This window comes from Cryptomeria japonica, chromosome 5, assembly GCF_030272615.1.
Source record: "Cryptomeria japonica chromosome 5, Sugi_1.0, whole genome shotgun sequence".
In the NCBI taxonomy this organism is placed as follows: domain Eukaryota; kingdom Viridiplantae; phylum Streptophyta; class Pinopsida; order Cupressales; family Cupressaceae; genus Cryptomeria; species Cryptomeria japonica.
In genome coordinates, this window is record NC_081409.1 from 184628152 (window position 1) to 184645674 (window position 17523).

The window sequence follows — 17523 nt, forward strand, 5'->3', positions numbered from 1 at the left end:
GATATGATTGGTACCAAAAAATTGATCATAAATTTAGAACAAATAGACTAAGATGATTAGCTCTATAAATTTAAGAATTGTATAAGAATCTGGATCAACTTCACAAGTTTAGAACTATGACTACATATTTGACCTCTAATTAGTGTATTCAACCTTTCTACACAAATTTTACTCTAATGTCTTTAGGCCTTCTATACATACCAACACATTTCATCAAATCTCTATAACCTATAAGAAAACTTAGTTTTATCTATATCTATAACTGAAAACCTAGTGAAGTTGTTGAACACGCTTTTGAACTTTTTATACATGAAATTACACCTTAGAAAATACCTCATGATTAACTGAATAAATTTGTTAAATTAAATTATAAGATAAAAAGGAGCAATATAACTAATAATGATGTGTTTGTTGTAGTTTCTTAAACCTAATACTTGAACAACGAGGGTGGTCCAATGACCTAGTGTAAGAATTAGGGTCTTGAAATTTGTTGACAAATAAGTGATGATAATCAATAGCTAATGTAGGTAGTGCTATGACTTGAGCAAGTGTGATTTTGAGTGGTATAATGCTAGAGGTGAGTGATTCTAAACAATAGGAAGCAATTAACAATAACTAGATGCTAAGTTATTATACTAATGGTCTAGGGTTAACATTCTATCAAACATATCCTAAACACACAATTCAAAAGTTTAGGCATTTAATTCAACACATAATAGATAGTTGAAATTGAGTAATCTTAGGCTTAGGGTACAACTAGGATTTCAAATATGTAGTTGTAAAAATGACCTAGATTAAAATTGCATCCACAAAATCGATCGAAAGAGAGATCAAATACTCCATAATTTAGAAATTATCTTAACAAAAATTAGATATATTTTTTATTTACATCAATCTGAACTTTAGATTAATAAGAACACAAAAAAGTCTGCTAAAACAATGTAATTAAAACACCCATACAAAAATGTAAAATAATTGATAAGAACCCAATATATGTTATATGTTATAGGAAATTGACTTAGATTTAGGAGAAAACCTCAGCTAGTCATGGGCCAGCTGCAAAATCTTAGTTTTGATTATTTCATTATTGTGGATTACATGATTGAATCATTCCAATCACCATGCACTTTTAGCATAGGCCATCAATTTATCACCATCCGGTAGTGTTGATTTGACCACTTGGTTTCCCATGAGATTGTGAACCCGTTTATATAAGCATGGGCATTTCTCATTGTCAATAACCTTGAAGCCCATGAGCTTCTCAATGGGACCAAACCAAGCCATCGAAGGAGCGAAAGTAACATCCATGTATTTCAAACTCTTGCCATCATAGAGGCATCCTCTCTGCTCCAGCTCTGCTATCCCTGCCTCCATAGTCAATATCATTTCATTATACTCTTCCTCCAAGCGTCTCATCACAGCAGACCTCTCTTCTTCCCTTATAAGCTTAAGACTACGAAGATGAACCATTCTCTCAGATTGCTGCAACCATACAAACAATTATATCATCACAAGTTGTTTTGATTCATCAAGGTGAAAGACCCTGAACCCATTACATAAAAGTATTCATAAAATTGGATACAACAGACTATCTATGTTGATTAAGTAGGTGAAAGACCCATAACATAAAATTATCCATAAACTTGATACGATAGATTATCTATGATTGATCAAACAGTAGAAAGACTCTGAAACTGTTACATAAAAGTATCCGTAAACTTGGATACAATAGACTATTTATGATTGATCAAGCAGGCGAAAGACTCTAAAATCATTACATAAAAGTATCCATAAACTTGGATACGATAGACTATTTATGATTGATCAAGCAGGCGAAAGACCCCTAACCCATTATATAAAAGTATCCATAGACTTGGATACAACAGACTATCTAATAGGTGAAAGACCCTGAACTCATTACATAAAAGTATTCATAAATGTGGATACAATAGACTATCTCTGACTGATGAAGCAGGCGAAAGACCCTGAACCTATTACATAAAAGTATTCATAAACTTGGATACAATATACTATTTATGATTGATCAAACAGACGAAAGACCTTGAACCCATACATAAAAGTATCCATAAACTTGGATACATCCACAGACTATCTCTGACTGATGAAGCAGGCGAAAGACCCTGAACCTATTACATAAAAGTATTCATAAACTTGGATACAATAGACTATTTATGATTGATCAAACAGACAAAAGACCTTGAACCCATACATAAAAGTATCCATAAACTTGGATACATCCACAGACTATCTCTGACTGATGAAGCAGGCGAAAGACCCTGAACCTATTACATAAAAGTATTCATAAACTTGGATACAATAGACTATTTATGATTGATCAAACAGACGAAGACCTTGAAGCCATACATAAAAGTATCCATAAACTTGGATACAACAGACTATCTTACAGATTGATCAAACAGGCGAAAGACCCTGAACCCATACATAAAAATATCCATAAACTTGGATACAACAGACTATCTTACAGATTGATTAAACAGATGAAAGACCCTAATTGATTAAACAGGTGAAAGACTCTAAACCCATTACATAAAGTTATCCAGGTTAAACAGAGAAAGGACCCTGCCCCATTACATAAAATAATCCATAAACTCGGATACAACAGACTATCTTACAGATTTATACTAGCAAGAGAGTGGTAACATACCTTCTTATCCTTGTAGTCAGACCAGAAACGCACAAGGTAAAGTAGGTATGGATCGTTAGGAAGCAAACGAGGCATTTCAGGCCAGGTCTCATCTATGTATTAAATGATTAGACGAGACTCACAAATGGATTTGCCATCGTGAAGGAGAACAGGAACCTTCTTGTACACCGGATTGCTGCTTATCAATAACTCGCTCTTATTAATGATATCTTCTTCTTTATATTCGAAATTGATCCCTTTGGCTTTCAGAGCCAGTTGCACACTCAATCCATACCCGCTCGCCCATAGACTTAATAACTTCACCTCCTCCTGTGTTTCCATTTCTACTTCTTATGAAAAGGGCTCTTCTTCAGACAATGGTTTTGCAGTGGTTGTGCTCAAGAGGGTGCCATTTATAGCTTGAGATTGAGTTGGGTCATCTACAAAAGTGTTTTAATAATCCAGGAATGACTGTTTCCATTGTATCACCCATTTCTTTTGGTGTAAGTAATTAACACTTCATCGATGAAAAAGAAATTTAGTTGTTTATATAGGGGAAAGGAAAATGTACCAATAGTTGTTAAGAAATGTATTAATATTGTAAAAAGTAACCAATCAGGTGATGCCATGTCAGCTGCACAACTATTGGGGTCTCTTTTGCACACCTATTGGTCTCACTTTTTTGGGGGGCTGTTTTGGACACCTTGACAAAAAGCATGCTGATGTGGCATCATATTTGAAGATGTGGCCCTGAAACCTTAGTTATAAGCAGGGGACTTGCCAAGTAAGTTGCTGTAAAAAAATCGTAGTGATTTGAAATTTCCAAATAGGATTTTGAAAGTGCGAAGTTAGGGTGCATAACTACTGGGTCCTTTCCCCTAAATGAGAGGAAAATGTATCCCGGAAAACTTGTTTCTTGAACTGCAAGATTCTGATAATTTTACAATACTTGAGTGATTGTATGATCCAAAATAGGGATTCTTTCAAGACTTTTTCCTTAAAATATTGTGGTCATTCTGACAATGTTGCAAGACTTGATTGTATAATCCAAACTAGGGATTCTTTCAAGACGTTTTTTCTCAAAATATTGTGGTCAAGATCTCACATATCACAATGCTCTCAAAGGGATAGAGATGCCATTTTTGAAATTCAACAAAACAAATTCTAGTCTTGAATGAGTGGAAAGTCAACAGTCCCGGTGAATGTATGCTTGCTTTCTTCCTTCATCTCTCCTCTCCATTGTTATTTGGATGCAAAGAGAAAATAAGGAAGCAATAATAGTGGATGTAAGCATTATTAAGAATCTGCAATCAGTAAGTTTAAACCACATTCAGTTTAATGGTCAAAGGTAAAATTTGGTCAATGAAAGTAAAGTAACAATTTATCACTTTTTGGTAGGAATAAGGTATAGTAATTGTACGGGTATAGTATATTTTCATTTGGGATTCGCCAGTCTTGAATAACGATTGTTGTGTCATGTAATGATGATATAGTTAAAGGATTTGATTTTAATAATGTGAACATATTCATAGGATTGCTCAATGTTGTCATTTAAAATAGAAGCGGAGTTGTGGGGACTTTATGGTAATAGATGTTGTGGGTGTGGGAATATCGGTCTTAATTTTTCTTGTGGGGAGGTTGGTGATGATCATGTTTAGTGGACAGGTTTTGGTATATATCAATTTGTTTGTTTGACAAAAAATTAGATTGTCCTTCAATTTCAATTTCACCTTGGTCAATAAAGTATATATATATATACACACACACACACACACACACATATATGTACATGCACATCCACATACACACACACACACATATATATATGCAAAATTCAATTACAAAATGTATTAAATTAAAAATAGTTGACATCTAGAAAGAGAAAATGCATAGTTTTATAGAAAAAAATGTGTGAAAAATGTCTTTTAACTAGCATTTTACTCGCATGTATCTGTAAAAACTCATGAATTAAACTTGTAAAAACTCAACCAGCCAAAAAACGGAGAGTACTAATGTTTGCAAACTATAGATATAAAGCCAGTTTGGTTCTCTTAGGGTTAAGCATGGAGAGAGATTGAATTTTATCTCTACAACAAGATACAGTTATCCAATAAAAGAGGGGTTAAAATTTATTTCAACAAGAAGAAATACAAAGCAGGGGCATCAAATAGCCCTATCAAGTTCACCTAAGTGATCTAACTGATGAGACAAACCCAGGGGCAATTGACCCTTATCTACAATATTCCAATTTAGCATTTGATCAGAAGCTCATTTGGCCCATTTGGCTAGACAATCCGCTACTCCATTCCACTCCCAAGGGATATGTGTGAAAGTAACAGAATCCAAAGAAGCACACAGATTAAGAATCTGGTTAACAACCAAAACCAACAGCCAACTAACATCCTCAAAATGATGTCAAGTCAACAAATGCACCACCAACTGCGAGTCTAATTCACAAATGAGCTTGTTCCATCCAAGAGCACAAGCACGCTCTACAACATATAGAATAGCAAGAGCCTCCATCAAATTATTAGCATGATGGCCTTTATAAATAGAAAAAATAAACAAAACAGTCACCAAGCTATCTCTACCAACTCCCCAATGCACAATTAATTCTTGTGGAATTTTATAGATTAACATAATAGATTTAGATATATATTTTAGTGGTACATAAAATTTCAATAAAGATATAATAATATATCCTTGAATTATAGTTTGCAAATAAATAATAAACTCAAGAAAATATAGAATAGCAATAAACATTCAGTAGAGAGAATTTTAAACTTCATCAATATGAAAAGTGAATTTAATACATAAAGCTCATAAGAAATTTAAAACATCAATAAACATTCATCTTCTATTAGATATAAGCTTCTAACAAAAACTTTGTAGCATTTCATAGCAGTTGCATTGCCCATTGTTACCTTATGTTCCTAAATGCTCTGTATTTCCAACACCGTGTGCAAATCAATCATGGAACAACATAGGTTTTCTTAGAGAAACCAGCAAAGCCACACAGAGATAATAAAGGAGTATATTTCTCTTATTCCACCATGGGAGCTTCATAAGCCAGGTAGTATGTTGGCTAGGCACAAACCAGTAAAGTTACTTTTAACATTATACCTACATACTCATTCAAGCTGACAATTTCTGTCCATTAAATAAAGTGAAAAGTATTGAACAAAGAAAGGAAATAAGAAACCAAAAAATGAGGGCTTAATCTGTATAACTGACAAACTTCAGATCACTCTGGAAGTAATATATTGCAAATTTACATGCAACAAAGCAATTTGTTGTCGATATTTTTTAAATCTAGTATGTTTGAATGTTAAGTTAATTATGGTCTGACTGTCAGTACAGATCAACCAGCCTATTATCACTATCATTTGTGATGCATTTCTCTATAAATTGGATGAATAAGAATACAATATTAGAGCTCATGTTTGAGCTTTTCCTCCAATCCATGTTTTTAACATAGTACATTATGATTGGATATCCCAGCATATGCTAAGACCTGTATTCCTCTATATAATTAGAATCAAAAACCTTCCTCAAACAAAGTACATGTCTTATAATCAATAACTTTAAAATTTTCCATGGTAAATTTCATTATGTTTGTATTGTTTATTTTGATCTTGTGTTCATAAATGTTCGGGAATGGTTATCTAGTTCTTAAAATGCATCAAATATCTATTATAACGTATAAAAGATAATGATGTCTTGATACATTCTAAAAACTGAATAACCATTTCCTAAATACTCTTGATTTCAAATATTGACCAAATCAATCATAAAACCACCTAGATCAATTTTCCTATAGAGAGGACACATAGTCAAGAAATAAGATTCCTCTGTTCCAATAAGGGAGCCTCATAAACATAGTAGGCATCTTAACTACGATCAAACCTAAAAAGCTAATCTTTTCCTATAGAGAGGACACATAGTCAAGAAATAAGATTCCTCTGTTCCAATAAGGGAGCCTCATAAACATAATAGGCGATCAAACCTAAAAAGCTAATCTTTTCCTATAGAGAGGACACATAGTCAAGAAATAAGATTCCTCTGTTCCAATAAGGGAGCCTCATAAACATAATAGGCATTTTAACTACGATCAAACCTAAAAAGCTAATCTTTTAGGTTGAAATCTTTACCTTTACTAGATGTACACATTGAAGCTGTCAGATCCTTCCATGAAATAAAGCAAACATAATGCAAAGAGCCAGAAATGGGTGCGACATCAGAAGATTCTCACAGAAATAATATATCGCAGATTATCATGGAACAAAGCAGCATATTATGAAACATTTAAAAATACAGTATACCATGATTAGATATCTCAACCTTAGTGAAAGCTCAACCCTATACTCTTCTGTACATTCATATAGTTGAATTTCATAATGCCATTCTAACACACAAATAATACCATCGTTATACAAATTTTGGTTCAATACAAATAATATATTTATAAGATGAAGATTGTTCTACCTTCTATAATCATTCTTTTACATAAATAAATTGGTTTAAAAAGTCATAATATTATATTATCCTATACATAATATTTTAACAAACTATAACAAATCTAATGATGTAATATTCCTAATACATATAGCTCCCACCTTCCTCAGACAAAGCGCATTGGCTTATAATCAATAACGATGTATTTTTCCACTGCTGGTAGTATCTGATTAGCAAATTCTACGTGAGCAGGATGGGCTAGATAGGCATCAAGACCTTCAACATTGTCAAATGTACATTCAAAAACATGTGTGAAACCTTGTTGCTGATTTTCAATGCTAATATCCTCTCCCCTGGAAAAACAAAACAAAAAAAGAATGTAAAGGATTGTGATCCATAACAATAATGTGTTTCCATCAATCCATGCAAATAGAATTTTCAATTCATATCCACTTTAATCAACAGAGAACTGGATCATAGTAGAAGAAACTTGGCCGGGTATTTGTTACTGTTAAAAACATAACATGGTTATCACTCTGGTTTATGGACTTTAATAATTAGAAAATCCAAAATTTACATTTCAGAATGGCATTCAGAGAAGCCAAGAAAAGCTCACTAGCCAGTTACATCCTACAATTGCAAGTTGATTTGCTTGTATGTTCAAGAATCAGAAAAGAATACAACATCATAGTCAAGTTTAGCTGCAGCTAATGATACAATAACTTATTAGGCGTCCCTTGTCACCAATGACATTTTAATTACTTGCCTAGCACCTAACTAGGGTTTTATGACACATTACTTATGATTGGCAGCTAACCCAAAATGGGACACAAGTGCCAATCAAGCTTGGCTAAGATTGATGACATGGCAGCACATAATTTTAAGGAAGGCTGCTTCTTGTTTTCGGTGATGTACATGTGGAAGTGTAAAAAGGAAGATGATAGATTTCAATTTTCAAGCAAGGAAACAGAAACATTAGTCTTCAAAATGCAATAACAATTAGAATGTGTTACAAAGAATGTAAGTAGGCAAGAGAGAATGAAAGCAAATAACAAGTACAAAGGATGACAAGTAGGCAAGAGAAAATGAAAGGAGATGATAAAGGGAACCAAAAAACTGAACACAGATAAAATGGTTAAATGTTTCAAACATCATCTATAAGGACAGTCTAAATGTGCATAGCAGACTGCAGATAGAAATTCATGCAATCCCTGCATATAAGAAAATGAAAAACTCACAATGCAAAATAGAACTCTTTAAATTCACAAGCGGACAGCTCTTAGTCTAATACTGTCAATCGTTAGCAGAGTACATGTATACAGTCACACTACACAATAGAACAGTTTAAGGTTGAACTTATCCAGGTTAACATGAGAGAGATATTTCATATGCTGTCCACTTTACCATGGTTTCAGATGCCCAAACCAATATCAGATTCCAGAGTCATGTGTACACCTCAATCTACTAAAATTTTCAAAAGAAGCACTTTCCTCTTGTTCAGAGAGTTTCTTGTTTTAGGAGATACTCATAATGGCACTACAGAGAGATAAAATACCAGAATCTGGTTCAATTTATATTCTCGTGTTTGTCATTACAAAATCAGAGACCATTAAGATTTACAATTAAGTTAGATCACTGGCATTTCCCTAGAATGTTTGCCCAACCCAAGCAGAACTTTGGAATTACAATAACATGAATCATATTAATGATCTCATTTACAAGATAATGGATATGCCTCTACACAGAAATTATCCAACTATAACGAGGCTGAGTGCTTGTGATAATTATAAAACATGTGTACTGTAAAATTGAACAACTGGACAATGGTTTCAACTTTCAACTGTTTGCAACCATTTGCAACTTTCAAAGTCTTCAATGTCTATCTGACATTTTCAAGCTTATAAATTTATCATTCAAGTGATACATTACAAAACTCACAATCGAAATCCTACAAGTTGTTAAGCGTTGTGATAAGGGAAAACATTAGGAAAATGTCTGATAGAAGCTGGGACGGACAAATATTTTGATAGAATACAGAATCATGTCCTACTAAAAATGGAACCTTGTTGTGTAATAGTTTGGATAGAAACAGGAAAAAGTTAGTTGCTCTGGGCGACCTTTTTCTCTTTCCATTCTATAAAGAAAATGTCCATTTTTCTGCTGAGTTTAACAAGATAGGGGAAATTCTGCACGATAGTTAGGGCAATGTTGATTTGATTTTTTGCTACTCGTAATTTATTTAAATTGGCATCCTGCGTCCCCGCTCCTCCCGATCCATTATGTTGTGTTTTCCTTGTTCAAGTACCACCACAAAGACTGATTCCAGGAGCACAGAAGAAAGGAGAAGGAGAGATCAATTGTTATTAAATTACATTATAAAATAGCCTTGGGGATGGAGAAACAGGATGAATAATAAACTCAGAAGGAATGATAGGAATGAATTGCTCACGAGATTAGAAGAAATTGAAACCATATTCCAGCTGGATGAGACAGAAGCTGAACAAAATTGAGAACCCCAATCAGAGCAGCAGATCCCATGGAAAGACTGATGGAAGCCATTGCAAAACATGGCATTAAAATGAAGGCCAAAGTTTCTGACTTCAATGATGATTTGAAACCTGACCTGTTGATGAATTGGCTACAAGAACTAGAAAGGCATGGATGAAGGGGATCCAAGGAGAGAAGAGTTTGCAGTGGCAAGGATAAAAGCACATGTCAGATTATGGTGGGATAACCTCCAAATACCGAAAAAAGACAAGATAAAGGCAAGATCAAATTATGGCCTATAATGCTAAAAGTGCTGTAAGTCAATATTTCTTACCTGCAAATTATTTGTAGGTGTTCAAACTTCAAACCTAGAATTTGAGAAAAAGGAGCTGCGTGTCGTTGAATACATAAAACAGTTTATGAAATTGCAGATAAAAGCGAATTTCCAAGAAGGTGATAAACTGTCTGCTGCTAGATATGCCAATGGACTGTGATTCCAACCACAGGATGAGCTGATCTCAATCAAGTTAAACAAAATGGATGAAGCCTATCAATATGCTATAAAAGCTAAGGAGAAATTGGATTGAGAGAAGCGTAAGTTGTTAAACAAGAAAGGCAATAGTACCTTCTTAATAGGAAAATGGAGTTCCTCGAAAACTATCAAGAACTAAAAGAACTGAGGAAGGCCAAGAAGTAAAGCTAAACACTAAAGGAAGGAGGAGCTTGAAAGGTAGAGGAAAAGGGCAAACAGTTGGTTACAGAAAGCATTCAAATTTTTCAGATGTAGTGAAGCCTATAAAGCGCTAGAATGTCCACAAAAACCCCAAATGGGCAGTGGTGGCTCAAGAAGAATATGCAACGCAAGAAGCTGAAGCAAAGACTCGAGAACTTGATGTTGCAAAGGACACTGCTATCAAGAAACAAAAAACCAAATGGAGAAGGAAGAGTGTCCTTTGATCAAAATCCGTGTGCAAGCACAGAGCATACAAGATGATCATAGTGGAGGTTCTGCCGACAATCTAGCAAGCAGAGGAATGGAACAAAAATTAAAGCTCGCATGCAGTCCAAAATCAAAGCCATATAAGATTTCTTTGTTCAAAAAGGATTATAGTGATTAATCTTGTCTGGTTGCTTTTAACATTGGTCCCTGTGAAGAAAAAGTGTTATAAAACATGGCACCAATGGATGCATATGATTTTCTATTGGGAAGGCTCTTGCAATATAATTGGAAGGTAATCCACTATTGCAAGAGAGCACCCATGAAGTACAACATCTTTCAAAACCATAGAAAGAAGGTGCATCTGAATCCATCTTTGTCACTTGTACATTTGTAACAATAGGCTAAAACTATCGATATCCATTACCTAGAATAGATAACATATTAGATTGATTGGTAAGTGCATTGATATTCCTGAAGGTAGATATGCGGCATTGTGGAGTGTTTATTATCAGATCCAGGTTCAGGAAGGTGATGAATGCAAGACAGGTTTCAAAACCAAGGATGGCTTGCCACTTTTATGCAAACCATGAATGAAGTGTGCAGGTTTTTCATTGGGAAATTCGTCATAATATACTTTCATGACATTCTAAGTTTCAGCAAAAATTGCCTAGAGTATTTGAGACATTCAAAGGCAGTGTTTGATAGGCTTAAGAGTGAAAGGTTGTTTATAAATCTTGAGACAAGTGACTTTTGTAAGGAAAACCACCAGTCCTTACAAATCTATTGAAATCCCAAGAAGGCACACCAGTTGCTTAATTTAGTGAAAAGCACAATGACATCAATAAAACTAAGTAAATTTTTTTTAAAAAATGGGATTTAAATTGGAAAATATGGATTAAAGTATATATATATAATCAGGGGCCCAAAGTCCACAAGTCTACTAGTCCAGCGAGGATCCCAAGTACAATGAGTACCAGGCCATTTGGATGCCAGCAACGTCAACATGAGGGTGAGTACATGGGATCACGAAAATACAAAATCCATGATCACAATAACCCAATAGAGATTTGAACCATTATTGAGCACAATAGACTTTGGGACAATGGAAGCACAATGGAGACCTGTAGATCGAAATATTTTTCTTTAGAACAAAAAAATAAATCTGGGCCAGGTATTAGTTTCCTGAGGATAATGATGAGCTCAGCTGAGAATTAGTTGGCCACCAAACTATTATATGGAGTATTTCGAATTTTTCAAAATGTACAAAACCCAATATTGAAATACAGCAATAAAGAAATCTTTCAGCCATTTGATAAAATTTTATAGGATGAAATAGATACCATTGAAGAGATTTGAAGGGTTCAATGACAGTGACGAGGTTTCCAAATGTTTTGATAAATTCTTCAATTCTTTCAGGTGTAATGTCTGCCTTGAATTTCGCCAAGAAAATGTGTTTTACTACACCCAAAGATTCCATTTTAAATTTCCAGAGCTTACACTGATGCTTCACTGCACAATACAACAATATCTAGTGATGGATATTATGGAATGTTCATAAGACTGTTTCCGCTATTTTTGTCAAAGGGAAGGTTAGCCACAAAAAAATTAATACACGTTTTAAAAGATTTAGCAGGAGGACATTGTACTCAACATACGGACTGTTTATGTGGAGCCCTCTCTTACTTAAAATCTGCCTTTAACCAATACCAATCATATTAAAAAAATAAATTCAATTACACATTTAACAATGAAAATAGAAGTGGAATGGATACGGAATTTTTTATAATTCATAAAAGGTATCTAACTGTAAGAGACATACAAATCTTATCCATATAAGATTTGATTTGAACTTGTAACCTCTCTTTCAAGAATCCAAATTCTCCATCATCACTAAACACCTAACCAAGAACCACATTCATAAAAGATTCTACCGATTCTACTGATTATAGATTGATATTGATTAATTTAAGATCTAACTAATGAAAATATAGTAACTTACATGACTTTAAAAGTTGAACATAATTAATGTTTAGTGGGTGCAATGATTATGATAAGTGATGTGCATTATTTTGTGCTTGATATGATTTGTCACTTTTGTCTTTGTGATTTGGGCAACCTTGAGTTCTAAATATTTGTGGTTGGGATTTGTTTGCGCCTTCCTTTCCAAATCACGAGGCATTAAAAGTGTTCCTGGACTTCTCAATATGCAAGCAAAATGTAGAGTGCAGGCATTGAGTGTCCATGTGATGGAGCAAATTACTCTACACAAGTCAAAAGGAGGTTCACAATATCCATGACTGCAGAGGAAAATGCCATAAAGAAGGTGATTGACAGTAGCTTATTCCCGGGAGATCACATCCATGATAACAGAGTAGTTGATATCTATTTGGAAAACTTTGTGCTCATTTTCAGGAAGATGACATGGAATGAAGTTGCTATGAACAGTTTTATACAGAGTCCATACAAGTTTTTGTAGTTATTTAGTTTAATTGATTTTCAAAATTATATTTTATAAATAAAATTAATTATTTGAAGTTCATATTTATTTTTAAAATATAAAAAATTTAAAATCAAAATCAATGTCTAAAATTATTAAAAAGTAATATATATGTTATAGTATTTACTTTATCTTTTAAAGTAAAAACAAAATAAAAAAATTATCAAATTAGTAAATACAAGTGTAATAAAAATAAAATAGAATAACACTTAAGTAAACAAATTTGTAGCATAATTGCTTTGGTTGGGCCTAAACAAGTATATATATTATGATATATGTTTTTGATATTAGAAGTAGCCAAAAAACAAGGGGGTTGACCCAGAGGAACAACAAGGAGAACAGTGGTAGAACCATTGTCTGCATATAATCAGCAGAGTTATAGCCCTTTACCTCTATCAAAAACTATGATCATTCTACGTACGTTTAGCAAGTATAAAGCAGTAATAAACAAATTTTTAGACATATGCCACGCAGGGCAATAGACATAGAAATTCAAATAAAAACATAGGCTAACGCTATCCGCCTGCAGGCTACTAAAAGTAGACAAAAAATCAGCTTTCCACAACATTCAGAGAAATCATTTCTTTTTCCCATGGCTCCTCTTGGGGAGGAGCTTTCTTGCCCATTCCTTTGTGAGGAATTTGAACAGGGCCTTGTAGTCCTCATCGTCCTTGCCTTTACCCTTGGACGCACTTTCCTGCATGAGGCATAGAGTGGTAGCTGAGCAGTGCATCACATTCAACACGAATTTAGAAACATCATGCATTTTGGATTCCGCCGCCTCCAACCTGCTAGTGATATCCTCTACATGATCAGATAGGGCCTCCACTTTTTTCTCCAGATCTGCCAAGTTTTTATCATCCTCCTCCACAACCATCATTTTTTCTAGTCTGAAAGTCGAGGAGGGAGAATTTGCAGGCTCCGGACTCTTTGAAGATGTGGGGCTTTCAGAAGCCTGGGTGGAACTGACAGAGTGAGGGGTTGGGTTATGGTGGAGCAAAACCACATTATCAGTTGGGTTAGAATTTCCAGTGTCATGCGAAGAGGAGGGGTCTCTCAGAGATTTTTTCGAGGGTTTAGAGGCAAGTCTGCTTGAGCAGTGGGGGTTGTTGGCCTCGTCAATGATATCCATGTTAGAATCAATCTCCTGGATTCTGACTTTCTTGGGAGTTTTGACCTCTTCAAGGGAGTGTTTTTTATTTTTATTGCTGCAAGAGCCAATTTTCGGGAGCCGAGGGGGGCTAGCATCATTTTTAGCAACAGGATAGGTCGAAGGACTGGTATTAGTCACATTCTGGATGGAGATAGAACGGGGCGGGCATAGAGCGAGGTGGAAGTTGTACAAGCAAAGAATGAGGCCCTAGTGGAGGATAGGGAAATCTTTACCCTTTTCCTTGGTCTTAGCAATATCCTTTACATTAGCATCCAGAGAATGCAGCAAGAAAAACGGAATGGAAATATAGTCCTTATTTCTCAAATGGTTAAGGAAAGGGAGATGGTAGTAATAAAAGATACCATACCTTCCCTCCAGCGTGAAGTACTTCATCATAATGTAATAGACCTCATCCCACAGGGAAGGGAGCTCCTTCCGGTTGAATCCACCTGCCCTATTAACTGGGTTTTTGCCCTGATAGAAGAACCAGTTTAGGCTGGTGGTATCCGCAATAGGGCTCTGCTTTTTCCATTTCCTCCCCTCCATAGAAAGACCCGTCGCCTGAGCTATAACCTCTTCATTAATTTCGAACGAGATGACCCCCCATGGTGACTCTTCTGTCTTCCCAGGAATTCACAAATTGCTTGGAAAGTCTTCCATCATTCCCCTTCATACTTTCCATGAATTTATCAATGCCGCCCTCCGAGCAGACGAACCACACCGCCGACTTAGCTCTAAACTCATCAACTTTATCGGGTTCCAGACTGAGCCTGTCCCCCCCCATTTTCAATTCCTCTAGTTTAACAGAGCAAATGTGAGACCTTATAGTAGAAACTTAGAGCCGAGGCAAGGCTAAAGCAAAGTTGATATAAAATCTGTGTCGAACTTGAGATAAGAGCGCGTAATAATCGGGGTGATTATTATCTCTTATGTCCGAGTAGATATCAAAATTAGGAAATCTACTAGGAACGTGCGGACCTTCAATCCAGCCAGTGTGACTTGACCTTTCCCTTCTATCGCCTTTATCTCCGCCAGTTGGCTTTGTCCGGATAATAATTAGGGAATAATCATTCCCGATATCAGTACTATCATCATAAATACATTCCTTGTGAGGGTGGTGACAAGGCCTGTCGTGGCTACGTGGCAGCCTGGGTTCATAATGGGTGGGATTCCCGTCCCAACTTAAATTTTGAAAGATGGCTCCCTTCATCTAAAAATGAATAAACAGATTCCTCATTGGACTTAGGTTTTTTCCCTCTCCAAGATCACCTTGGTGGTTACCGACAGCAGACTGGGGTCCCTCCAACATCGTAAGTCTTTTTGCAGCCTTCCCACCGCCGCCATGGAGTTAGCAGCCTCATTTCCTTCTCTAAAGACATTTCAAATGGTGAAGCCATCCATGTTGGCCAGGAGGATCTTGACATCCCCCAAAATGGACTCCACTCTCCAGCCAACTGTAGATCTCCCCTTCACCGTTTCCACAATAATCTATGAGTCTCCTTCAATTTCCAACTGTTTAATTCCTATGGAATTGGCAAATTTTAGACCCCATAGGAGGGCCATTCCCTCTGCTTGAGTGACAGTATTGTTCTTTAGATTGCCTGCTTAGGCTGCCACAGTGTTCCCCAAGTGGTCGCGAATGATTCCACCCCCTGCTTGGCAGGCATTTTGGGTGGAACCATCAAAGTTTAGTTTACACCAGTGTAATTTTGGGGTTGACCATTTGGTCAATCTCCTTTTGTTTTTGGCACTGTTGTTGAAGATTTCAAACTCTAGGGGGAGCTTCCAACTTTCAACAATTTTTTTCTCTATCCAATTAGGAGGATTGAGGGGGGTTTTCCATTTAGTCACCACTATGTTTTCTAAGATCATCTTAAAGAAATTGTGAGAGACACTATCAGGAGGGGTTTCAGTATCTCTAAAGATTTTGTTGTTTCTCTCTCTCTCCATAAAGCCCAGTAGATGTGTGGTGGTATTTGCCTCCATAATTGGATGATGAGGGGGTGATGGGAGGGGGGATTCCATCCGAAAACAAACTGCTTAATGTCATTCTGGAAGACCCAATGGAGACCACATTTCTGGAGGGTGTTAACCCACAGATGTTCAACAAAGGGGCAGAGGACAAACAGGTGGTCAATAGTTTCCTCATCTACATTACATAGGCTGCATTTGTTGGGGAGTTGGAAACCCTTCTTTTTCAGGTTGTCCAAGGTTAGGGTTTTACCATGCATTAGAGACCACCAAAAGAAGTTGATTTTACGGATTAAATGGGAGTTCCATATCTTCTTCCAACACTCAACATCAGCAAGGGGTCTCAGGAGTTGTCTGTAAGAAGATATGACTGAGAAGGTGCCTGATTGGGTCTCTTTCCAAATGAAACTGTCTTCATGAGGGGCTAGGGGGATTCTAGTTTCCAGCATAATGTTCTAAAGGTCTTGAGCTATGGGTATCAAGTTAGGCCCGTTGCTGAAGAACTGGACAATGTTCCTCCATCCTCTCCTTCCTGGTTCCATATAACCAGCAATATAATCCCTCAGGAGTTCCTTTAGATGGTGCATAATTTGGTGGAAGCGAGTGTTAGCCAAGGGCTTGTCTTCCACCCAAAAGTCTTCCCAGAATCTAACCTTTCTGCCATTTCCAAGTTGCCTTTTCAATCCTTCTCTTATTATCAATCTGCTTTTCAGGATGTTATTCCATAGCTTAGATCCCTGGGGAAGGTCTACCGTAATCAAATTGTAATAGAATTGCTCCCGGCCCAGGTACTTTGCTTTGATAATGTTACACCAGTCTGCCTCATCTTTAGCCAAGGTCCATCCAATTTTTGCCATTAACGCCTTATTCAGAGCATTTATCTTTCTTATACCCAGATCACCCATTGACTTGGGTAAGCACACCTTGTCCCAATTGACCAAAGCAATGCGTTTTTTCTCCTCCAAGCCCATCCACAAGAAGGTTCTTTGGATATTCTCAAGTTTTTCCCCCATTGCACCAGATATTTTAAACATGGACAGGAAGTACATCGAAATTCCCTGTAGGGAAGCCACAAGAAGTTGGAGCTTTCCCACACTACTAAGGAACTTTCCTTTCCAACCAACAAGATTTGTTTGCATCCGCTCAAGGATAGTGTTCCAGAAAGTGGGTGTGACTTCTTTGACCGTGAGGGGGAGACCAAGGTAAGTCCCCAGAAGAGCAGCAATCTTGCATCTAAGAATCAAGATAATTCTAATTTGGAGGTCATTAGGAGCGTTGAAAAAGAAGAGAGTACTCTTCTCATAATTGATACATTGCCCTGAGGCCTTGGTGTAATCAACCAGTAAGTTCTTCCA

General features: G+C 36.1%; 2 protein-coding genes across 2 annotated transcripts; both read right to left on the reverse strand.

Moving 5' to 3' along the window:
- Positions 1-975: 975 nt before the first annotated feature.
- LOC131060897 (glutathione S-transferase U17) lies at positions 976-3180 on the reverse strand. The gene is made up of 2 exons (XM_057994334.2): positions 2687-3180; positions 976-1482 (listed from the first exon to the last, which is right to left on the reverse strand). The coding sequence occupies exons 1-2, from the start codon at positions 2759-2761 to the stop codon at positions 1117-1119; spliced, it is 441 nt and encodes a 146-aa protein (XP_057850317.1). The 5' UTR covers positions 2762-3180; the 3' UTR covers positions 976-1116.
- Positions 3181-7011: 3831 nt separating this feature from the next.
- Positions 7012-12175, reverse strand: LOC131060896 (stress-response A/B barrel domain-containing protein HS1). Its single transcript, XM_057994332.1, has 2 exons — positions 11888-12175; positions 7012-7473 (listed from the first exon to the last, which is right to left on the reverse strand). Exons 1-2 carry the CDS (start codon positions 12022-12024, stop codon positions 7287-7289), a joined length of 324 nt encoding a protein of 107 aa, XP_057850315.1. The 5' UTR covers positions 12025-12175; the 3' UTR covers positions 7012-7286.
- Positions 12176-17523: the final 5348 nt, after the last annotated feature.